The sequence below is a fragment of the Glycine max genome, chromosome 16 (genome assembly GCF_000004515.6).
Source record: "Glycine max cultivar Williams 82 chromosome 16, Glycine_max_v4.0, whole genome shotgun sequence".
NCBI classification, from domain to species: domain Eukaryota; kingdom Viridiplantae; phylum Streptophyta; class Magnoliopsida; order Fabales; family Fabaceae; genus Glycine; species Glycine max.
Genome location: NC_038252.2, coordinates 27,528,036 through 27,554,786, shown reverse-complemented (window position 1 = coordinate 27,554,786; position 26,751 = coordinate 27,528,036). Strand labels below are relative to the sequence as shown.

Here is a 26,751-nt window from a genome sequence, read left to right as displayed (position 1 = left end):
AGTCATGACCCTTCAAATTATAATTGTGTAATCGATTACACAAACATTGTAATCGATTACCAGTGAAGAGTTTTCAGAAAATATGACAACAGTCACATCTTTTCAACATGTGTAATCGATTACCAGAAGACAGGGTTGAGAAATAGTTGTTGAAAAGGATTTTGAATTTAAATTTTCAACATGTAATCGATTACCAGCAATGAAACTTCTGAAATTCAAATTCAAAAGTCATGACCCTTCAAATTATAACTGTGTAATCGATTACACAAACATTGTAATCGATTACCAGTGAAGAGTTTTTAGAAAATATGCCAACAGTCACATCTTTTCATTGGATTTGTGAATGGCCATCAAAGGCTTATAAATATATGACTTGGGCACGAATTTTAAGAGAGAGTCTTGATTGATAAAAAAATGTCTTATCCTCTCAAAAGACAATGAGAGATTCCAAAAGAACTTCATTGTCAAATGCTCTCTCAAAAGAAATCCTTGGTCAAACACTTGCCAAATCTATAAGGATTCTTACATGATCTTTATTGTAATATTCTTCTCTTGAAGAGAGAATTCCTCTTCCATTCTTCTTATTCAATGAGATTGGTTAAGAGACTGTGAGTCTCTTGTTGTAAAGCATCTGAAGACAAAGGATGGGTTGTCTCTGTGTGGTTCAGACTTTGTAAAGGATTTTACAAAGATAGTAGAAATCTCAAGTGGGTTGCTTGAGTACTGGACGTAGGCACGGGAAGTGGCCGAACCAGTATAAAATTGTGTTTGCATTCTCTCTTCCCTTATCTTATTTATTTTGTTACAATCAATTGTGTCTTGCTTGTTTAAAGAACATTGTTAGATTGATTATTGTTGCTTCTTCTGCATTCTAAGCCTATCCCTCTTAAGATTATTGAGGTCACAAGGTCCAACAAGTGGTATCAGAGCAGGATTCTTGTATAAAGTTTAGAAACTTCAAGAATAGATATGGCATCATCTATCTTATGCTCAATGGTGAAGGTTATCATTATTGGAAAACCCGAATGCAGATCTTTGTAGAAGCCATAGATTTAAAGATATGGGAAGCCATTGAATTTGATTCATTTATTCCTACAATGGTAGAGAGAAATGCAACTACATAAAAAAAAACTAGAGAAGAAAGAAGATGATGATGAAAGAAGAAAGAAGAAGATTTCTCTTTAGCCCCAAAATGCTGAGTGCGATCAACTTGGGCACATGAGATTCAATTGTCCTGTGTCTAAAAGAAGAATGGAAAAATCCGACAAGATGAATTTCAAAGAGAAGAAAGAAAAGAAAGGATATATCACTTGGGAAGATAATGTCATAAATTATTCAAGTGATTCAGAGAAGAAAATCATAAGTCTGGGTATCATGATGAAAGACTATGAAAATGGAGAAGAGCAAAGTCAATACATTGATAGCAATTTCTCCAAACACATGGCATGCATCAAAATTTATTCATATTTCTCCCCAAGATAAATGAATATGTGATTTATGGAGATAACAAACGAAGGCCACATTTCTCCCCAAGAAAAGTGAATATGCGATTTATAGAGACAACAAACAAAGGCCACTTGATCAACAACCCCAACAAGTAATATCAAATGATACCAACAGGTCACTTGTCTTTGATTGATTACTTTTGATGATTTTTGTCTATGATTTTTAACTTTTGATTGTCTTTGATAATTGTTTTTTTATTGTGTTTTGTTGATTGTTTTTTATTGTATATTTGATTGATTGTGTTTTTGATTTATGTGTTACTATACTTGTTTTTGCTTGATCAATATTGAATGATTGGTTTAATGCCTTTTGGTATCACTTGATTCTCATACATTACAACAAGTGGTAACATTTTTTCTCCTCTCTATTCATGATTTGTTTTTGATGTTGGCAAAGGGGGAGAGAAAGATAAAAGATAAAATAATAAGAAAAATTATCTATTTTTTATGAGAAAACTTTTTATATATAAAAATTATGAAATCTTCAATTGTCTTATATAAGCAAACATTGAAAAACCAAGGGGGAGTAAACTATATGCAAATAGATATTTTCTCTTTGTTGTTGCTCCTAACCTACAGGTGGATGTCATCATCAAAAAGGGGGAGAATGTAAATCATGCAGGTTTTGATAATATCAAAAAGAATTTGCTTGACAAAGGGGGAGAATGTGAATCATGCAAGCTTTGATGATGTCGAAAAGAAATCACATGTTTTTCATCATCAAAAGGGGGGAGAATGTGAATGTATGTATACATGATTTTGATGATGCCAAAGAAGAATCAAACAAGGCTGCTTCAAGTGATAAGCATTTGCTTCAAGAATAATTCGAGATTGCTTCAACAAACAAATCTTTGTTTCAAGATTCACTAAAGACCAAGCCTTGCCTTAAAACAAAGTGCTTTCAAGACGTGCAAGGCTCTGGTAATCGATTACCAGGAAGTGTAATCGATTACCAGAAGACAAGGTTGAGAAATAGCTGTTGAAAAGGATTTTGAATTTGAATTTTCAACATGTAATCGATTACCATATGTTTGTAATTGATTACCAGCAATGAAACTTCTGAAATTCAAATTCAAAAGTCATGACCCTTCAAATTATAACTGTGTAATCGATTACACAAACATTGTAATCGATTATCAGTGAAGAGTTTTCAGAAAATATGCCAACAGTCACATCTCTTCATTGGATTTGTGAATGGCCATCAAAGGCTTATAAATAGGTGACTTGTGCACGAATTTTAAGAGAAAGTCTTGATTGATAAAAAAAATGTCTTATCCTCTCAAAAGACAATGAGAGAGATTCCAAAAGAACTTCATTGTCAAATGTTCTCTCAAAAGAAATCCTTGGCCAAACACTTGCCAAATCTATAAGGATTTTTACATGATCTTCATTGTAATATTCTTCTCTTGAAGAGAGAATTCTTCTTCCATTCTTCTTATTCAATGAGATTGGTTAAGAGACTGTAAGTCTCTTGTTGTAAAGCATCTGAACACAAGGGATGGGTTGTCCCTGTGTGGTTCAGACTTTGTAAAGGATTTTACAAAGATAGTGGAAATCTCAAGTGGGTTGCTTGAGTACTGGACGTAGGCACGGGAAGTGGTCGAACCAGTATAAAATTGTGTTTGCATTCTCTCTTCCCTTATCTTATTTATTTTGTTACAATCAATTGTGTCTTGCTTGTTTAAAGAACATTGTTAAATTGAATATTGTTGCTTCTTCTGCATTCTAAGTCTATCCCTCTTAAGATTATTGAGGCCACAAGGTCCAACACATTATACCGTAATGCGCCAGTCACATTACCTATGAGTCAAGACTAATAATAATTTATTAAGACTTTCTTTTTTTAAGTCATTAGGATGTTTTATAACAAACAAAAGTAGACAATAATTTGAATGCATTGACTCTAATCATATTATAAATTAAATTATCTTTGATCTTAACTCCTAAGTAATATAAGACTTTTGGCTTACTGAAGAGTTCAAAAATCAAATTTCAATTAACAAATGTGTAATTCAACATGTAAAGAAATCAAGCATTATGGTATGGTGAGTCTTTTTTTTTTAGAGAGAATGGCATGGGGTGTCATGATTTTAGAAAGACGAAACAAGCAAAATGTAACACCGATTTTACACAGGTTGTGTCATATAATTTAGGTTTTTAAATAATTTAAAACTTTTACATTTTTTTATATAGAGATAAATTATTGTCATTATATTTTTAGATTGAATTATTATATATTTTTTTCATATCTATTCTACTATTAATCTTATACTATATTTTGAGATATTTTAATTAAGTTCAAAATAAAGTAAAAAAAAAAGAGTGAAAAAAGTGTGATGAGCAAGAAGGGTGATACTTCAAACGTGTGAACTAGTGAGCAAAACAAATAAATTATAAATCTTGTTTTATTTTAAAAAGAGTAATTAGAGAATTTAATAAATATTTTAAGAATAAAAAATAAAATAAAAAAATTAAAAGTTAATATTTAAAAAAATACTACTTGAAGTTGTAATGACCTGCCTAGTTATGTATCTAACAAAATCCAAGATTTTATTTCTTATTTTTAACCGAAAAAAAAAAGCACGCTTGACAATTTTTCAAAGATCTAAAACTAGAAATTAGAAAACAAAACTCAAAGATAGACCATTCATATACAAACATGTTTATATCTCTTTGCAAAGTAATACATAAAATCCTAAGTTGGTCCCACTATACACATATGAATGACTACAAAACAACAAAAAAGAAAACATAATTTTCGCTTCCAAGCACGTCTACCCACAATGCTTCATAAAGAATCATCCATCTCCAAGAGGAAGACCTACCTGAACATCATTATTTTCTCTGTTAGACAGTTTCGTGACGTGACCAATTGACTTAATTACTTGATCTCCAACGCTAATTTGAATCACTGACTTTAACAACACTACTAGAAAAAACATTTTTTACATCAGCAAAACGACGACGGTTCCTCAAGAACCGTCTTAGTATGCAAGACAGTGGCAATTTTGTAAATATGGGGTCTTAAAAACTACCCTTTCATGACGATTTTGAAAAAACCCTCTTAAAAGATTATCATTCTAAGACGGTTTTGTAAAAATTGTCTTAGAAGGGAGTATGTTTTTAATTTTTATGTCTCCCTCTCACACACTTAAACGTTTGCTCTCACTTTCCGTAAGCGAGAGCCACATAGACCTGTCACTCTCACTCTTTCCCTCTTTCCCTTTCAGATCCCTCTTTCACTGGTTATGGTTTTTGGTGCCGCACAACCAAAACCATGTATTCAGATCCCTTTTCCCTTTTAGATATGAACGTGTATCGTCCCTCCCATGGCTTCAAAGTGCATCCTCAAGAAGCTCAAGGACTTGCAAAAAGACCCACCAACTTCTTGCAGCACTGGTACCCCTTTTGTAGCCGTTACGGTCCTTCCCCATCAAGTTTTATTATTTCCACTTCCAATCCCTAATTTATTGCCATTATTTTCCCCTTTTCAAAACCAGTTCATTTCACTTACTAGTGTTCCCACAATCGAAACAAAAGCTTCCCCATTTTGCTTCATCGTGCGAACAAGTTACACCCAACCCTAAGTCGAAAACTTGAACGTTTGTTGTTCGAAATTAGACTCTGATTACAAAAGAAAAGACATGGCTACAAGAACAGTTGCCAAAGACATAATCACTCTTCGCGGTTTCGCAGCAATCATTAGCGAGTTCTTCGAAATTAGTGTATTTTTTTGTGAACTTTTTCCTGATTTTTTTTGTGATTTTTTCAAATCAGGATATGCTGCCAACAAGTTTGATCCTTGTATCCTGCTTTTTTTTTAATTTATTTTGGGCCTTATTTTTTTGCATTGCAATTATGCATGTGGCTGAAAAAGTTGTGATATTTATAAGTATTTTAATATGGGAATTTGATCAGCATTCTCTACAACCGTGGAGTTTATCTAGAAAAAAAGCTTTATGACGGTTAAGAAATACGGCCTCCCCATGTTGCTAACGGAATATGAGGGTGTCAAATCTTTTCTAGCAAATCTAACTACTCAGCTCTCTGGTAACTAACATCCCTAATTTGTTTCTTTTGTCGTGGTTCTTTTTTGATCTCTTGGAAGTTGTAGAGAAATGACAATAAGTCATTGTTTTGTTGGGAATTATTGTTTTGGATTAATTTATTCATAGTATAAAAGTTCATTTTAAGAAATGGTTTTGAATTTGTTATCATTTTTTAGATTTCCTTGTTTTTTGCAATGCTTTGGTAGCAATTTAGTTGTGGTATCATTGTTGATTATTGCTTTTGAATTTTGAAAAGAATTGCTTGAAGCTGGCAAGTTGCAGAGGGTGGTCCTTGTTATAATGAGCAAGGCCACTAGTGAAGTGCTTGAAAGGTGGAACTTCAACATTGAGACTAACAGTGAGGTTGTTGAGAATGGGTGGGTAACTTGACATAACTAAGGCTTTGTTTAGATAAAATTCTCTATGAAAACTTATAAAAGTTGAGTTTCTCCATAATTTAAAATTCACTTATCTACTTAACTTGTATATAAACTTTCATCTAATTTCTCCAAAAGTTGGCGTTCATTTGTTGATTTTAACTTATTGGAGAAGCTTGATTCATTTTACCTATCTATTTGTCTAAGTGTATGGAAAAGTTTATTCAAACAGTGCATGAATCCCAGACTAAATTATCTTCCTTCAAAAACTCCTCCCTTGGTGTTTGTTTTTCATTTTTTTTATTTGTTCTTTTTAATCTTTCAGTGTCTAAATGGAAAAGAGTGACAAGAAGATCATGAGAGAGATACTAGCGATAATGAGGCATATTGCTTCAAGTATCACTTATTTTCCATGCCTGGATGGGACCAACCTTGTAAGGACCATGTGTTTTGCCAATGATCATTATGATCATGAGATAGAGTTGTCATTCCCTGAGCATCTTGTCTCTTGCTGCTACAATTTCTGTTTATAGCTAACGTGTCACCTCTCCCTTGGTCAGATCAATGATGCTAGTTTTTCCACTTCCTTTTTCTCATGCCTGTAATATCTAAGTAATCCTTGATGCATATTTTCTGTTTTTTCCAGCACCACTACATGGTTTTGCATTTTGGTTTGATGTTGAATTTACTAGGCTATCACCAGAGCCAATAATTTTTCAGTTATCAACTTCACTTGTTGACGATCATCCAGTGGATAGACAAAGACAAAATTTGAGAGACCCTACACTACTCTTGTCCACTGCACCTAAAGCCCTGCCCACACATTGGCAACAAGTACGTTAAATATTTTCAACTTCCAATTTTAATATGTAGGCCTAGTTTCATTGTTCAAGAGATGCGTACATTCAAATATTTGTACAATTCTTATCTTAAGCATATTTAAAGACAAATGGATATGATAAGATATCTAAACCCGGTTACTTTCTGGTAAATGATGGGTGATGGATGATGAGTTAATGGATAGTGTAATGAATATAATATAGTCATCTGGTATATGTTAAATGTCTATACTATCACATGCTCCAAGTTGCATCTTTTTTTATATTATCCTGGTTTCTCGGTTTAATAATTATGTTTTGCAGACCTTGATATAATTTTATGAGCCAATAGAACTGGAACAAGGATCAACTTATTGAAGGAAAAGTGACATTATCACAAAGCCAAGGAAATCACCAGAATTTGAATATTGAACTTGTATATGCGTGATTCTGAACAGTGTCCTTTTACCCTTATGCTTGTTAATGTAAATTTCTTTGCACTCTGACAACATTCCCTAATCATTCGTCAATAACAAAGAAAAACATATCAGTAGGGTCTGGGGTAGCTTGTAAGATATGACAACCATAGTCCAAGGAGTTGTCTTTCTTTGCTAGGTGAGCGAAGTTCCACCAAGAAGGAAATTACAAATTATAACTTTTACCTTGTTTATTTATATTTGATACAATTTTATTAGATAACATGCATTAATAATTATAACTACATTGTTTAAGACTTTCTATTATGCTTGTTTTAGGGGACAATGTTTTTTGTTCCTTTTTTTTCGTATCTATTAGCATGCAGAATATATGAAATAACATGTGGTTAGGAATAGAAATTTGAGATTGAGGGTAAAAAATGTATATGAGATTTTTAATTTTTTAAAAATCGTCTTGGAATGTGTTTCTTTTTAAAAAAATTAAAAATCTCATATAAATTTTTTACCCTGAATCTCATATTTTTATTCCTAACCACATGTTATTTCATATTCTCTACATGCTAATAGATACAAGGAAAAAAAAGGAACAAAAAACATTGTCCCTTAAAACAAGCATAATTGAAAGTCTTAAACAATGTAGTTATAATTATGTATGTATGCTATCTAATAAAATTGTATCAAATATGAACAAAAAAGGAAGAAGTTAGACGATTTTTAAAAAAAATCGTCTTAAAATCCTCAATATATTTTTTTTAAAAAAAATACATTCTATGATGATTTTATAAAAACTATCTTAGAAAGTCTACCCTTCTAAGACGATTTTTAAATAAAAATTGTCTTAAAAATGTATTATTTTAAGATTATTTTTAGCTAAGAAACGTTTTAGAATAACACATTTTCTAAGACGGTTTTCTATGGAACCATCGTAGAAGTGAAGACTTTCTATGATGTTGGCTACGACGACAGTTAACAACCGTCATAGAATGCCCAAATCAATCGACATAGAAGTTGTTTTTTGTAATAGTGCGATATCATAAACTAAATTATCTTTGACCTCAACTCCTAAGTAATGTAAGACTTTTGACTCAATGAAATAGTTAAAAAAAAACAGATTTCAATTAATAAATGTGGTAATTCCACATGTAAAGGGATCAAGCATTATGGTATGGTATGTCATTTTTTTTAGAGAATGGCATGGGGTGTCATATGATTTTAGGAAGACGGAACAAGCAAAATCTAACACCATTTTTATACAGGTGTGTCATATAATTCAAGTTTTTAAATAATTTTAAACTCTTACAATTTTTTATTTAGAAATAAGTTATTTACATATTATATTATGTATTCTACTATTAATCTTATATTATATCTTAAGATTTTCTTAATTAAGTTCAAAATAAAGTTAAAAAAGAGAGTGAAAAAAAATGTGATGAGCAAGAACGGTAATATTTCAAACGTGTGAATGAGTGAACAAAACAAATGAATTATAAATCTTGTTTTATTTAAAAAGAGTAATAAGAAAATTTAATAAATATTTTAAGAAATAAAAAAAAAGTAAACTAAAAGTTGACCTTTTAAAAAATATTATTTGAAGTAGCAAGTCAGAAAGTGCTAGAAATTATTAAACTTATTTAATGTTTACCAAACAATTAAACAAATTTTTCAACTAAAAATAAAAGTAAAAAAGATAACTTAAATGGTGTGTCCAACATAGCCTTAATATTATTATATTAATTGACAATTAGTAAGGATTTATGAAAAGAGAAAATAATTTATACACTAATAGGATAAAAAGTTTTTACATTGTTATTTAATAAAAAAATTGTTATGTCTGATAAATTTAATCATTCTTACAAAAATTACTGAAAAGTTATCATGATTTTTAATTGGTTGATAATAAAAAATATTTTATACTATATAAAAACTAAATTATTTATATATAGGGTTCTAATTATATATTTATTTTGTGAGAAAATAGACTATCACTAACCATGTAGAATTGATGATAATTTAAAATAATTTTATACCGATGTCTAATCATAAATTGCCATGTATAATAAATTTATAAATTAGTAATCCCTATAAATTATATTATTTTTGTTTTTAGTCATTATAAATTATTATTATAAATTATTATTTTAGTTCCTATGAAAAAAACATGTCCTATAATTATTTTTTTATTTTTAGTTCCTGCTGTGATGTCAACCGCAGTTGGTAATTTTTAATGACAATGACTAAATGAAAAAATATTGACAACTATTATATATGGACTTTTTTATAAATAAAAAATCTTATAGGGACAAAAATAAAAATAAAAAATAATTAATTTATAAAAAAAATTGTATATTTAAGCCAACATAATATTAGTATTATATAATAATAATAATAATAATAATAATAATAATAATAATAATAATAATAATAATTCTTTCGATATGACATGATTTTGATTGTATTGTGTACGAGGCAAAGTTTACGTGGCCTTCTCCAATGGTAGGATTTACCTATAACTATAACTATAATAAGTAGCTATATCATCTTCATTAAAATATTATTATAGATTAAAATATATTTTTATATTTAATTTTCATTGTTGGTTAATTTGTGATTTTATTTATTCTTTAGGTTAAAATATATTTAGTCTCATTTAATTATTTTTTTGCTAAAATATACTAATGGTCTTGTAACAAGTAATTTTTTATTTCTAAATTGTTCCTTTAATTTTTAAAAGTTTTAAAATAGTCATCTTATTTAATTAATCCATTAGTTTTTTCATAAAACTTATAATTTTTAATTTTGAAACATAATTTTAAACTTTGTTTATTGTTTCCAGACATAATAAGTCTTCTATTAAATTTATCTAGACATAAACAAGGTAAAATTACATGGTGACTCTCACAAGTAACCTAAAAACTAAAAAATCTAATATTATATTCTTTTTGTGTTCATGAGACTCATTTTTCCCGTAATTTTTATTACGTTTATTATCCTTTAGTTTCAAAAGTTAGTTGGTTTCATATTTTTCATGTAGGTGTATCTAATAGGATAAATTTCACATCTTGAATCAATAAAAAAAATATTCAAAATTGCGTCCAAAAACCAAAAATGACAAACTTTTCAAAAGGACTAATATGTCCTTTATTAAATAAGGGGACCATTTTAAAACTTGTAAGAATTAGGAAACTAATTTAAAAACAAAAAAGTAAGTTAGTGGACCATTTGTATATTTTAGCCAATTTTTATCTTTTTTTTAAAATGTTGGCTTAATCCATGGCGTTTTCACGAGTTCAAGATGTCACTATATTTTATGTGCATGTGCAACTGTGAGTAAATTCGTCAAAACAAACCCAAACCCATGGGCTAACCCGGCCCTCCTGTTGGACCTTGTGGCCTCAATAACTTACGAAGGGGTGAATTAATTTTTCACTAACAAACTTTTAACCCCCCCCCCCCTTCTAAAAGAGATAGACTCAGAATGCAGAAGAAGCAGTAATCAATTTAATAATGTTCTTTAAACATGCAAGACACAATTGATTGCATCAAAATAAATAAGATAAGGGAAGAGAGTATGCAAATACAGTTTTATACTGGTTCGGCAAATTCCGTGCCTACGTCCAGTACTCAAGCAACCCACTTGAGATTTCCACTATCTTTGTAAAATCCTGAACCACACAGGGACAACTCATCCCTTGTGTTCAAGAATTCTTACAACTCAAGAGACTCTCGGTCCCTTAATCAATTTCATTGAGTAAGAAGAATGGAAGAAGAATTCTCTCTTCAAGAGAAGAATATTACAATGAAGATCTATGGATGAACTCTTAATGAATTTGCAAGTGTTTGCCCAAGAGTTCTTGAGAGAGCATTTGGTAATGAAATTCTCTTGGAATCTCTCTCATTTTCTTTTGAGAGGATAAGACATTTTGGACTAGCAAAACTCTCTTATAAAATTCGTGTCCAAGTCACCTATTTATATGCCTTTGATGGTCATTCACAAATCCAATGAAAAGATGTTACTGTTGGCATATTTTCTGAAAATTTTCCACTGGTAATCGATTACAATGTTTGTGTAATCGATTTCACAGTTATAATTTGAAGGGTCGTGACTTTTGAATTTGAATTTCAGGAGTTTCGTTGCTGGTAATCGATTACAGACATATGGTAATCGATTACATGTTGAAAATTCAAATTCAAAACCCTTTTCAACGGCTATTTCTCAACCCTGTCTTCTGGTAATCGATTACATTGCTTGGTAATCGATTACCAGAGCCTTGAATGTCTTGAAAACACTTTGTTTTAAGGCAAGGCTTGATCTTGAGTTAATCTTGAAGCAAGACTTTGTTTGTTGAAGCAATCTTGTATTAATCTTGAAGCCATGTTTATCTTTTGAAGCAACTTTGTTTTATTATTCTTTTGATATCATCAAAATCATGTATACATACATTCACACCTCCATGGGTTCAAGTTGGACCCAAAAAAGTCACATAAGTTGCAATTGTTGAGAAACTAGACTCAGTCCACTTACGATCTAGGTTGAACCCATAATGAGTCTGGTTGGTCTACCTAACCCACCTTAAAAAAACCTAGTATTTTATAATAGTTTAAAGACTTCAAAGTTCTAGACTCTTAATATTTTGTAATATTATTTTAAGATTTCAAAGTTCTAGACTTCAATTTTGTTTATTTAGTGTCTTGTTCAAGACTATTTTATTCTAGACTATTATGTAAACATAAAATGCTTGTCATTTTTCTAAATTTTTGTTATTATAGTTCTACCTTGTGATAATATATTTTTGTTGTAGGTGTGGTGTGTGGATAGTGGAGGATTTCATTTAACTAATAATTTTCTGATTTATTCAAATTTATTTTTCTTAAAAAGTTGATTTTCTGTTGAATTTTTAAAAAAAATAATTTTTTTTTAATTTTAGGTGGACTGATGGGTCAAACTATTTAACCCACTAGCTTGTGGTGGGCCAAACTAAGCCAATATTTTCAAGACTCAACCTTAAGTGAGTCTGGTTGGATTGACATGTTTAAAGGATGTGTTGAGATGGGTTGGACTACCAACCCTAAATGTCAGTACATGTGTGTGGGATTTTTATTTTTTTTTTGCTAACCATGATATTAGTACGAAGTTATCCCATAAGAAGCAATCACTAATCTTCATCGAGGACCGTGTATACACATAAGATGGGTATGATGCTCCTAACATTATTTATTTCATACCCAAACATCAATCAGGATTCGAATCCTAAACCACTTGATTAAGAGACACAAATCGCTATCACTAACCGTTATTTGATGACCTAATCTCTTTATAATTATCCAAGTTTGATGATGACCCGTATTTGTGATGAACACATCAAACACGTCTCATGACAAGGGATTCATTGGAAACTTATGTTCAGACACTAGAAAATGCTCTCTACCATGTAATAGTTTTCAGAGTTTTCCATTCTCTTCATTAAATTGATAAAAAAAAAAAAAAAAATACTAGATATAGCTATATAAAATATTTGGCTATCTCTGATCTAAAGATTTACTTTCCCTAAGTAAAAGCCGGAGTCCAAGCAGCATATGGACGATTGCTGGTGGTTTCCTATCAACAGGAAAAATGACTAGTTATGCATGTAAACAGGTACTTTAAAGGAAACACATTATATGTATGAGCTATGTTTCGTAAAAAACATGAAAACAAGATTTCCTAATGGTTGAATAACTACAGCTGCCTCACTTAAGTAGTAGCTAATACCAACAAGTAAATGATTATCGAGTTCCAATCAACAAAATATGTCAAACAATCGCCATTGTAAATTTATATTGCTGGAAACCGTAGCATAAGAGTCAAATTCAAATCACATGATGAAGCTTTCATCCCTTAAATCTCTTGATGCATGCCTTTTAGTTGTTATGTTTTATCCATTTGCTGTAACAGCCACATCACAAACAAAATATAGGAACTTTACATTTCCTGCTCTTATAGCTTTTGGTGATTCAGTCTTGGATACTGGGAACAACAATTATATTGAAACAATAGTGAAGGCAAATTTCAAACCATATGGGAGGGATTTCATTGGAGGACAAGCCACGGGAAGGTTTAGCAATGGCAGGATCCCTTCAGACTTTTTAGGTACTTCTTACTAATGCTTATAAAGATAGCTTACAAATAGAAGAGAAATGTTATTTTTATAACAAATTATACAATTAAGAGAGAAAAGAGGGAAAAGAGAATATGAGATGTAATAAATGATGCGATAGAAAAAGATAGACACAGAAAGAGTTGTTGAATGTATAACACAACTATAAACAGAATTTGGCAGAAAATGCTGTCATGGTTCATTATACTTAGAAATTTGCATATAATTTCAGCTGAAATACTTGGAATAAAGGAGACCTTGCCACCCTATCTTGATCCAAATCTGAAGGTCGAAGACCTCTTAACTGGGGTGTGTTTTGCCTCTGCCGGCTCAGGATATGATCATCTAACAGTAGAAATAGCAGTAATCATCAGTCTGCAGCCACCATTGTCTTTGTATCTCTTAACATTTCAATCCTATTTTCAACTTTGTTTTACCACTATTCCAAAACAGTTTTTGCATTTATGTTGTATCAGTCAGTGTTGTCAGTGGAGGATCAACTGAATATGTTCAAAGGATACATAGGAAAACTGAAGGCAGCTGTGGGAGAAGCAAGGACAGCTCTCATTCTAGCAAAAAGCATATTTATCATCAGCATGGGAAGTAATGACATTGCAGGAACATATTTTATGACATCATTCCGCAGAGAGTATAATATTCAAGAGTATACAAGTATGCTAGTCAATATATCTTCAAATTTTCTACAGGTATGCTTTTGATGTGAAAAATATTTGAATCCAAGATAGAAAAAAATATCAATGTCATGTGCAGTTCAACTATATTATCAGTTAATGCATTTTAATAATCAATCTTAACTCATTGAAAGGTCCGATCCTGCATTTTGTTGGCAAAATATTTTTTAAGAGAAACAATAATTAGTACAACCTAGGATTTAAAATTGAAGAAGCTATAAGTTTTTTGCTGTATAATGACAGCATTAAAGTTTGAATCTAGAACCTCATGAAAAAAGAAGCTTAAGTCATCTTATTATATTAACAATAACATCCCTTTTATTAGAAAAGGTCACAATTTGACGGAAATGTCATGAAATTTAATGGAAGGAACTATATAAATTTGGAGCAAGAAAGATTGGAGTAGTGAGCCTATCACCAATAGGATGTGTGCCGTTGCAAAGAACAATAGGGGGAGGCAAAGAAAGGGATTGTGTAGAATCAATAAACCAGGCAGCCACGGTCTACAACTCCAAGCTTTCTTCTTCAATAATGGCTCTCAACAAAAAGCTTTCAGAAGCTAGACTTGTCTACCTTGAAAACTATAGTGAATTCAATAAACTAATCCAACACCACAAACAATTCGGTAAGTTTCTTCATTTATATTTAGCCTTATACTCTTTTTGTTGTGTCACCATAGCTAAATTTCATGGTATGCACTATATAGCCTATATTAGGTCCTAATATTTTTATTATGATTAGAGTATTTCTCTGGAAGAAGAAAAAGATTACCAACCAAATTACAACATGAATTATGATTCACTGACTCGTTGCTTGTGGATCAGGATTTGAAGTGGAGGATAGTGCATGTTGTGGACCAGGCCCTGTCTGTAATTCTTTGTCCTTTAAAATATGTGAAGATGCAACTAAATATGTGTTCTGGGACAGTGTTCACCCCACAGAGCGAACTTATAATATACTTGTCTCAGATATTGTAAAAAAGAACATTCATAAGTTTGTTTGAAAATACTCTCCTTTTTGTACCGATTTCGTAATTCAATTGAGATGAGTTATGGGTGTGAAACGAGGTTGAACTTGTGAAATATTGATACTTTAATTTGATTTACGTATTTATATATAATTCATATCTGATACCGATATTTTTAATATTTTGTGTGAAGTATACAAACTTTTAAAAATGTTATGAAAATCGTATATAGCTAGATATAGAAGTATTATCTCTTAATGAACCAAAAAATAGAAATCGTCCTCTAGATGGATAATCTCAAGAAATTAGATTGATACTACCACAATAAGTACACCTTATGTGGTTACTGGCTGGGACCCAAATCATTTCATTCTGTCTTTTTTGTCTTCATCAATAACGACCACAATCTATGATTTGACGATTTGACGCAGAGCACTACAAACACTAGGCTTGGATGCAGTCTACCTTGCAAATAGTGACGGATAGATGATGCAGGGACGATTTTTATGTTTGAAATAATAAAAACATAATGAAAATAATTTCTGTTCCATCTGAAATTTTCATATTTTGAAGAATTAAAAACAAAAATGTAATCCTTTCTGTTTGTTCTAAAAAAACAATCTTCCTCTTCTAATCGTCGTTCAGCCTGCCCTTTTCCCTCCCACCCTCTCTGTTATGGATATATAGAATGTGACCTAACATCTATATAAGGAGAAAAAAATCCTTGTGATATTTCATGGTTTTGATTGTATTATGTGACATGTCCGGGGATTTATCTATAACTAATCAGAATATATGTTTCTTATTTTTGTTTGGTGAAATCAGAATATATGGCATGCATTGGGATATTTACCATCCACAGAAATAGCTTCGTATTTATTTAGATTTTTTACATAAACGAGTTCTAACATTGAAGGGTTAAAAAATGAACTCATGTAGACCACATTCCAGTGAAAAATCCTCAATCAGTGATTATTTATGTCACAATACATGAGTGACTGAGTATTTGGTAAATATCCTCAATCAATTTCCTCTACTGCAAACACATTCCAAAGAAAAATCTAAAATCAAATTAATTAGAACGTGTCTGAATTTTTGTAGCATTCCCTTTGCCTGATGTTCCACCTACCCGATTAGGCATTAACTTTAGAAAAACTAATTCAATGAATTTCCATCAAACACGATAACATACATGCAACCACTGGTCGTTCTCAATCATAATATTGTAGCTAAAAGTAGAAGCAACTTGCACTTCGACAAAACTATTTGCCAACAGATTTCAACAAACTCGTTGCAATCAAGAAAGCATATAGGTAAAAGAGCACAACCTTTGAAACTAATATAGTAGATCCTTCAATTGTTTATAAAGGAAACTCAATTGTTCCAGGCATACAAAACATATACAAGTAATGATTATATTATAATATTATTACCACAAGCTAAACTGCACCAGAAAACATAACCAACCCTCCACATCTATTTAGACATATCAAATATCCACACCAGCTAAACTGCCCCAAGACAGACTACAAAATTGCATTTTTACTATCCTAACATTTGCTAGAGAGACCGAAAGAGAATATACACAGCAGAGAAACATGACTATGAGGCAGTGAAGAAAAAGGAATTTTGAAGACAATTGCTTCAGCGTAGTTTATTCTGAGCAACTGCCTGACATAGTTCATCTTCATAGAAGAGAACTCTATTCGAAGCCAAGGATTTGCATAGGGGCTTTGATATAACTGATGGCACCAAGCAATGAGAAGGGAATGCTGACTCTGGGAAAAGAACAGCTGTAACCTGCCTCATCTCTGAAATTTTTAGGCGAGAAGGAGGTCGAGGGCCATGTCTAGGTGCTTTAGGTGTGTGTGGGCTTGGAATCCTAACTCCCTTCCCATCACCCTTGCTGCAAAAATTAATAGCAATCTGATTAATACATGCATTAAAAACAGCAGAAAAATATTTTGGCCATATTTAGATGAACTTCTCCATAAGTACTTATGGGGGAAATAGGTAAAATGAATTGAGCTTCTTCTACAAGTTAAAATCAACTTATGCACTTTACTTTTGTAAAAGCTCTCTTATCTAACTTCTCCAAAAGCTAAGGTGTAACAATTGATTTTAATTTATGAAAAAACCTTAATTCATTTTCCCTTATTTTCTTTCCCTATAAGTGTCTATAGACAAGTTTATCCAAATCGGACCTTACTGTCAGAAACACCTACCACAAAAAAGGCCAATGCTCAGTAGGACGAGGAGTCATTGTACTTAACATCTCCTGCCGAGAGCGATCTGGAGTAGTATAATTGAAGTGAAACTGCCTTGCAATTATAACCTAACAATATTAGAAAGAGTCAGTCATTAAAAAGCAGCCAAAACTATAGCAAAATCATAAGAGAACATTTAAAGGCATATAAACACAGCAGAGACACAACTTACAGCTTTTCTAATTTTTTGAGAAACATGGAAGACAGCCCTCAGTTGGTCATGGTGCAGGTGGCACAGAATTTTAACCTCAATTAAGTGAAAGAGAACGTGTCAACATAACAGAAATGGTTCAAACAGATAAGAATTAATACATAACTTAAGCCAATCAATTGAATACAGTAAAATGCAAATATAAAAAAGTAGTCTGCATATGTTTGTGTTTGTAGTTGTGCGGCTATTGACAACCTTAATAATACTTGACAAGATTGATTAATTCCTGACTTCCTCCATAATTAAAATTAGCATATAGGTTAAAACAATAAACACACAAACACAAGAGAGAGAGAGAGAGAGAGAGGTGGATAAAGAGATTTCAGTTATAATAATATACTTAGCAAAAATAAACTGAAAACCAGATATGCTCTTGAACATCATACAAATCAATAAAAGCAAGCAAGAAGAAACAGGCCATCCCCTATCAATCTCAGTCAGTTTTTCCAATGGCATCAGTATTTTGCACCACTTTCAGAGCACATACGCAAGATAATACTGTGCAATCAACAAAACCAATACTCCTGTATTCCTACTTTATCACGGTAATAACATCTTCTACATTCAATCAAGTGAGGACACAACACTGAAACCCACAGATTACAAATACATAAAACACCGGCAAGGCATAAAATTCAACAAATCAAAATCAACAAAAAGAAAATGACCCAATACAAGAATACAAGAAACAGTGTGCAAAAACATCAAACCAGCAAAATTGAGATACAATCACGTGCAAGGCAAACAGATAGTTAACACAAGTATATCCCAATACATCCTTCAAGTTCAAGGCAACCACCGTAAAAAAAAATAGAGTACCTACAATCATGACCCATTAACATTGGCTTTCAGCAACAGAGAAACAACAATAATCTCTTTTTCCCCTTCCAACATACCATTTCTCTCAATTTAAACCCACAATCAACCACATATTAAATCGGTAAAACAACAAAAAACAAAAAAACCCAAATTAGGGAAAACTCATTAATTTAAATCCCGGGAAACAACAATCACACACGATTTCCATCTATACCCTCACAAACAAGCACATATCAAACAAAAAACACCCAAATTAGAGGGGGGGAAAACTCATTAATTTAAATTGGGAACTCCACAAAAACCATAACATACCAACAAATCCATGGGGAGAGACTCAAGCTTCGATTCCGACAGCGAATCGTCGAGGCGAGGGGTTTTGGGGGTCCCAACGAAACCACTGTTGTGTTTCACCAAATTCACCGGCGACAACATCACAGGACTCTTATCGAAAACCCTAATATTATTCTCCACATACCGCTGCTGTACAGAACCACCGCCGCCGCCGCCACAACCACCACCACTCTTTCTGGAGTGCAACACCGCCACTCTCTTTTTTCCGAGATCGGTACAGCAACACTTACCTCCACCACCCGAACCTGAAGGCTTGGAGCACCGAAGCTGAGCCAGGGCTCCGGGTCTCAGGTACTTGTTCCCGGAGCTCCGAACCTGCCTCCGACCCTTAACCCTCCAACCCTTCTCTTTCAGCGACACCTTCCCCATCACTGTTTCTCTTGTTCCTCGCTCACACTATTCAACCCAACCTGAAAAATAATCACAAACTCTAAAAAAATAATAAAAAGAGGGAGAAAGAGAAAAAAAAAAAAAAACTGAGAGAGAAAGCTTGTTACATGATGATGACTGGGAAATAGAAACGGAGGAGCAGAGAGAGAGAGAGAGAGAGAGAGAGAGGGAAACTTAACAATAAGAAAGTGAGTGAATAATGGGGCCGCTAGGGTTTTTATTCTTCGTTGTTTGAATTTGGTCACACATTAAGGTGCCCGCCAAATTTCGGTGAACTGTGCTTTGTTTTGCTCCACAGGAATCGGACTCGTGGGGGTGCCTGCACTCGATCTAACTTTGATGACGTGGCGTGTTGTGGTTGGTTGTTTTTGGTATCCTAGGCCATGTGGGTCCCGCAGGAGTCACTGATTGATTGCGGACCTCGTGCCACGGCGTGGATTTCGATTAATTTGGGGAGGTTGAAATTGGGAGATTATTTGTTTTCTAGTGGTTTATCCTTATTTGGTTATTTCATTTAATTAGGTTTTAAAATTTATAATGAGCTGCCCAGTGGCCTCTGCCATTTTGAGAGTTACGCCTTTTAAGGGACACAAACATTACTTTACTACATAATTATAAAATAAAATACATTTATAATTAAAGTTTAATAATTTCGTTAATTTGTAAATAAAAAGTTATAACAATTGATATATGCATTTTTTATTAGCATCGTAATTATTGGATCCAAAATTTAATTATATTTAAGGTTTCTTATCATTTCCCAAAAGTATATTATGTGATTTTTTTTTACAAATTTATATTTCTTTTTTTATCTGTTATCAATTAAATTATATTGATATACCTATTTGATGATATAAAAATTATTCTTAAGAAGACTTTTGACATGATTATTATAAAATTAATAATATTACGATGACAATAGAGGAAAAGATCATGTATTTTAAATACTTCAAAGTATATTTTTTGCATTGGAAGTTAATCTGGTATGTTGGAGAAGAAATGAGAAAATTAATAATAATTGAATGACTAATTTGCCCTCACTTGAACGCTGTGCCCTGAGAAGGTGGCAACCCTCGTGTCATATAACTCATGAGTGATTCAATGCGCAAAAATACGGAATCGCCCCTTTATTAATTCATCACTCGCACGTGAGTTCCGCGCTTCGCAAAATTACCCGATAGAACAGACAAAAGACGGCATGTACAGTAACACATAACAGATGTACTTTCAAATTTGTTATTTTTATGTTTTTGGAAAGACTCATTAGAAAATATTTTCTATTTTGTAATAATCCCAGGTGAATATTAACTTGGCTTTTGAAAGCTAGTTTAACAAAAAAACAAAAAAATTACTGTATAGGACTACGAATTAGCAACTGTGATTGTGTTACGGTTACCCGAAAAACGGAAGCGCACTCATCAAATTGATGGATTGACAAATAAGAAATAAATATACCAAAACGTTAATCATTTCTACACTTTTATTATGGCTTTTTTATTATATTTTAACGTAATTTTTAATAAAAGAATTACTTCCCATTTTCTTAATTAATCAGTATTCTAAGAATGCTAAGAATGCTGATTAATCAATTAAGAAATATTAACATGATAGTATTCATGGTTTTTGAGTCAAAGAAAAACACAATACTAACTATACGAAAATCACTAATGAATTCCAAGGCTTTCCCAATGCAACTAGGATAAATTATTGTTTTGCTTCCTCGTGCACATGCATCTCTACAATAAATCCTTTTATTTTTAAAATTTTGTATTTAAATAAAGTAATTAAATTTTTTCATTTTCAAAATTTTCTTTATCTTTAAATAAAAAAGTACTAATTACCACCATGAATTACTAAATATTGTGTATCATAAAAAATATAATAGTTGTGCTTAAGAAATATTTTATTTGAAAATGTTAATTAAATTTCTTAAGCACAAACATTATATTTTTGCACAAACATCTCCTTTTTGTCAACTTTCAGCACACTTGTCCTTTTGAGTGGGTTTGGTTGGATTTGGGTTTTAAAGATGAAGAGAATATTTTGTGAAATTTGATGTAGTCCGTTGGCATCGGATCAATTTGCAAAGAGGAAGAGTCATGTTAATCCTAGATTAGAATAAGAAAAAAGCAAAAATGAGAAACTAATGAACCAGAGAGAGAGAGCAATGGAACTATGAAAGTGATAGTAATTGTGAGAGTGTGTGAGGGTCGAGCAAGAGTATGAAAAAGAAATCGAGTAAGAGTATGAGGATAAGTCTGAAAAATGAGTAAACGAGAAATTTCAAATTCTCTCACTTTAGTCACAAATTAAAATTCTTTAATTTTAGTTAACTAAAATTTATGTTTAAAATTTCTTGAATTTTAAAATCTTTCAAATAAAATATTTAAACACCAAATTTTATCTTAAAAAATTTTAAATTCCTATTTAAATACTTCATCCAAAGATACTTTTAATGATTAACTAATAGAGCATAGGATCCTAGGCTTTCGATTTGGCAATCAAATTAATTCATTGATTGAATGTTGACTGTGTAGGTCCTCAGGTTGCAGCGTTAATTATTATGGTTAAAACTTAAAGGAAGTCGCATATTGTCTTTTGACTAGGACTCCAATTTATTCATCCACTGGAATATCCCAACAAGTGGTAATAAGTCTGAAGTCTAACAAGTAATGATATGCTATGGTATATGCTGGTAATCTTTCCGCGACTTCTTAAAATAATGACGACAAGTTTGTTTACCAAATTTGTCAAGGATTCAAATCACCTGTATCCTTTCCTCCCGTATAAAAAAATGTCTTCTAACCCTGGGTTTAATTATGGAAATGGATATATTTTTTTTAAAAAAATTATCAAAATAGATATTTTTATAAAATTATGAAAATGGATAAATCGTATTTTAATATATGATTTCATCACGAAAAAATTATATATGAAAGCACGATTTCATTTTTTATTATATTAAAATATTTTTTTAAAGAATTGAAGTGACACAAACTATGACTTTCCTAATCTAGCTAGCCTAATAGTATCTCACACTAAACACAAATAAATCACTAACCCAAAGGGATTATCAAAAATCCAACAGAGTTCTCCCTAAAAACATAGCAAACCTCATATTAAATAATTTGTGAAAACATATCATATATCCATGTGTGTGTATACATACACACATATGTGTGTGTGTGTGTATCAAGGCCATAAATGACAACATAGGGCCTTGATATAATATCCAAAATATCAACTAGTATTAATACAATTTATACATAGTAATCATCAAAGTGTCTTAAAACATCGTAATTACATCATTAGCATATATATCTAAGGATAAATTATCTACAACTCAAAATAAAGGAATTTTCTCATTATGTATGTCTATCCTTATCCCTATAGCTGCATCATACTGAAGTCACCAAAATATATTCTCCATCATATGCAATAAATGCCTATAAAAAAGATGAACAAATTTCTAGGTAAGTCGGTAAATCCCAAGAAGTTGGCTACTCAGCCACCCATGTATCTGAGGGGGAAACGGAAGAAAGGGATAAGTCATGAGGACTTAGGGAGAACATAAAATACAAAGTGGACAAGAAGGACAAAACAAACATAGCACGAGTTTTTCATTCAAAAAGAATTGAAATGTAATCAACGTGCAATTACGAAAATTAATATACTATGAGTATTCGAAGATATACTATGAGTTATCTTTGAATCAACATGTCATAAAAGTGAAAATAAATAAACTCACTTTCATGAAAATTAATATTTACTCCTTTCAAAGCTCATTGGAAATATAATCAACATCATAATCAAATGTAATAAACTTTATATGAACTTTCATTTATTACTATGTGCGTACAGACCACATTATCTCTTTGTTGTGATGAATGATAAACTAAACAACATGATCTCTTCGTTGTAGCAAACGAAAAATAGGAACTATGGATATTCAACTCATAGGTCGCATTCTCTCTTTGTTGCAACGAATGAAAAATAAATATATTATGAGTATTTGACTCATAGACTGCATTATCTCTTCGTTGTAGCAAATAGAATACATATACTATGAGTATTTGACTCATATGCTACATTATCTCTTCGTTGCAATAAACGAAAATCAATCACAACATCGACAATGATAAACCAATTTCACATTTAAAATACATTATCAAGTTATATTAAAATACTCATCAAACCATTAAGGATCACAAAGAATCAATTCCAACTAAGTAAAATAAATGTTATAGTTCATCCTCAAGTACTCATAGAAATCCTATTCACCAAACGAGCTTATTTTAAAATTTACTTGTTTCTCCTAAAGACAGTTAAAATTGTAACTGAGTATATTAGCTACTCACAACCAAAGAAAACACAATCAATGTCTTCCAATGCTGTTGGGAGGAGCCACCACTGTATTTTCCACGAAATCAAGGAATTTAAATTAAAAGAACAAAAGATTAAATAAAATCTCCAAATTTAACATGTTTAGGGTTTTGAGTAAACCACAATAATCCTATTATTTAATTTTTCTAACTTGCCACACACAATCCATAACTAATCTATGTCATAAAAATACTCTTCTAACTCAATGGGTTAAAGATTTACCTCAAGGAGCTCAAGTAGAGAATGTTTAAGGGAATTGAAAATTTTCCTCTCAACTCAAGTCACTTTCCCATGCCTGAGTGCTTATAGGTGCAAGGAATTTATAAGTTTTGAGAAAATGGAGGAACAAGGGTGGTAGAATAAAAGGAGAAATTGATAAAGGTGGGGATGGAAAGAGCTATGAGAAATGGAGGGTTTTGTTCAAAAGGAAAAGATTGAGAAAAGAAGGGGAAGGGTTTTAGGTTCATTAAAGAAAAGGGAAGGGGTTGTTTTATTTTATTGCTATCATATTAATGTATTTTTTTCCTTTTAATGAAATGGTTCATTTCATCCACCAACCTTACGGGTCACAACACCAATTCTCCGCCATTGGTGATGCCATCTCCTTTATTCTTCCCAAAATCTTTGTTGTTGACGAAGACGAGAGCTGTAAGAGATCAACGAGGAAGCATCTTCATACAAATTCAACAATAGGTCCAATTCATCGTCAGGCACTGCTACCAGGTACTAGAAGGACAAAAAGGAGCAAAGCAACATGATGATGTGTGCGAATGGATTTGGGGCATTCAGGTGGTTGCAAGAGAAAAGGATTAAGGGCAATAACGATAATGTGAAAAAAGATATAAGAAATTGTTTTAAATGACATGCCATTATATTAGTGGTGGGACATGAATTGGGATAGGATAAGGAGGCAAGTGTTTTGAATCCCTATGTGAAATGCTTTAGATATATAAAAGAGTATTTGAATTATTAATGATGTGGTGACAATATTAGTAGAAAGTGGATTTTCTATATTTTTCAGTGTGCTAATCAATTGGTTGTGAGGAGTAGTGAATCAACATCACAAGCAAAAAGGTCTCTTAAAAGAGTCTCAAGGAATCAAAGACAATATTGAAGGTATTATAATAACTCACATCTTTCTCAACAAAATGAACTAAACTCCTCAGTTGTATAGATGGCAAAAAAAGTTATCTGACCCAATGTAGGCCAACCCAATACAGGTTACGAGCTATAATTGATTGGAGCAAAAAAAACGAATTCATTTTGGGCCTAAATAATAAAGCTCAAGTCCTAAAAAGGTTCGATTCTTACGGGCTTTTAATGGATTTTTTTCGGACTCAACCTATATTAGGTGATATGCTTCAACTCAGGTACTAGTGTTTGGTATCAATATTATTCTTATTTCTTACCTTATAAGAAAGTGGGAAAAAATACATGAAATGCAAATTTTGTAAGATACTAGTTGAAGAATACTTCAAGATGAGAGGATGATATTGTTTTGAAAGATGCATAATTTGAATATATTTGACATATGATTAAAATTGACAAAGAAATTAAAAATATATAAATAATAATATTTGAGTGGAGTAGAGATAATAAAATGGAGAAATGTTTTGTAAAGCTTCGCTTGTGATTAAAAATGTGTTTATTAAGTTAAAAAACAAGGGTGAACACAAGTTAAGTCAAATTAAATTTAAAAAAAACTTGATTTTTTAAAAAAATGATCAAATAGTTTGATCATGTTTATTTAATTTGTAATTATTAACCTAACCCAATCCTATACATTTGATAGTTTTTCTATAAATTATTAATGTGGGTTGCTTGATTATTTGAAATGGTGCCTTTTATTTGAGTTATTAAAGCCATTGTTATTTTCAACATTGAATTTCTATTATTATTCTTCTCTCTCCATCTTCTCTCTCCAAGCGTACATGGCAGATACTACGAATTTGAAATGGTGCCTTTTATTTGAGTCATTAAAGCCATTGTTATTTTCTATGACGGTTTCTAGAAAAAAAAACTGTCTTGGAATGTATTTTTTTTAAAAAATGAGAATTCTAAGAAGATTTTCCCAAAACTAGTCTAAGACGGATTTTCAAAGAATTGTCTTAGAATATTTTTTTTTTAAAAAAAATTGAGAATTCTAGTGTAGACTTTCTAAGACGGTTTTTCAATGAATCGTCTTAGAATGTCTTTTTTTTATAATTTTTTTATAAAAGTTTCCTTATATTTTATTATTTCATAACCTTACCAAATTATTATTATTATTATTATTATTATTATTTTTATAATTTTTTTAAAAAAGTTTTCTTATGTGAAAAGACATATTTCTTCAACTCAGCTATTTTTCATAATAAATAGGAAATTCCTAGAGCAAGCCCTACAAGATTTATTCCTTTTGTGTGACATCAATTATCAATCATTTTTCTATCTTCAAATACACCTTCAAGCAGGTTACATAGGCTTGATGATTGAAATTGAAACTTTTTGCTTTCAATAATCAAAATCTGGTTATTTAGTAGTTATGGTTATGATTATTTGAATAACCAAACCATGAACAACCCTAATCACCAACGAATGGAAAGACTACCCATTAGATGGAGCCAATGGAACACGTGGAAGGTTATCAACAAGATAGAGCCCTATTGAAGGATGAGATAATATGATATGACTATAGTTAAGATAAGCAAGGATTTTCAATTTGATGGAAACAATCATGAGGGAAAAGTCACCCTCAGGAGAAGGTTATCAACAAGGTGAAGCCGCCTCATATTTTGGTTCTCTTGTAACCCTTATAATTTTAAATATTGAATTTTATGATTGGATTGGAACAATATATATAGTGTCTGGTTGATGTTTTAGGACTGCATGCATATTTTAAATTAGATTTAGTAACTCATTATTTTAAACTCAAGCATGTACATGCACTTTCCAAATTGTTTCTTTTTATGTTAATACTATTAGAAATATGATTAAATAAAAATTATAAGAAGACAACATAGTCCACGCGTACATGGTAGATACTACGAATTTGGAAGCTGATAAGAGAACACTTATGATCGTCTTGAAAACAGGTATAAAAAGAAAGGAACTTGACCCTAACCGCGAATTTCCTATAAAACAAAAGTTATCAAAAGGAGCGTGACCCTAACCCGACCCGCCGATAGAACCAACATTATTAAGTTTTTAACCAAGAACAAAGGAAAAGATCTCACAATAAAGAAACTCTCAAATTTCATCCATCTTCAAATTCTGCCTTTGGACAATACAAGAGTTCCCTATAGGCTAATCTTATAATGTTATATCCCACTAATATGCATTTACCAAATGCATTTATAATTGTAGGCCACT

General features: G+C 31.5%; 2 protein-coding genes and 1 pseudogene across 2 annotated transcripts; 2 read left to right on the top strand and 1 right to left on the bottom strand.

Annotated features, from left to right (window-relative positions):
* Window positions 1–5,149: 5,149 nt before the first annotated feature.
* On the top strand, window positions 5,150–6,464 carry LOC100798249 (mitotic spindle checkpoint protein MAD2-like; annotated as a pseudogene).
* Window positions 6,465–12,594: 6,130 nt separating this feature from the next.
* LOC100797172 (GDSL esterase/lipase EXL3) lies at window positions 12,595–15,020 on the top strand. Its single transcript, XM_006599254.4, has 5 exons — window positions 12,595–13,313; window positions 13,553–13,683; window positions 13,797–14,027; window positions 14,382–14,637; window positions 14,837–15,020. The coding sequence occupies exons 1-5, from the start codon at window positions 13,043–13,045 to the stop codon at window positions 15,013–15,015; spliced, it is 1,068 nt and encodes a 355-aa protein (XP_006599317.1). The 5' UTR covers window positions 12,595–13,042; the 3' UTR covers window positions 15,016–15,020.
* A 1,288-nt stretch (window positions 15,021–16,308) lies between these two features.
* LOC100787302 (F-box protein At4g35930) lies at window positions 16,309–19,326 on the bottom strand. The gene is made up of 5 exons (XM_003547869.5): window positions 19,125–19,326; window positions 18,589–19,037; window positions 17,419–17,493; window positions 17,205–17,314; window positions 16,309–16,885 (listed from the first exon to the last, which is right to left on the bottom strand). Exons 2-5 carry the CDS (start codon window positions 18,994–18,996, stop codon window positions 16,624–16,626), a joined length of 855 nt encoding a protein of 284 aa, XP_003547917.1. The 5' UTR covers window positions 18,997–19,037; window positions 19,125–19,326; the 3' UTR covers window positions 16,309–16,623.
* Between the last annotated feature and the right edge of the window lie 7,425 nt (window positions 19,327–26,751).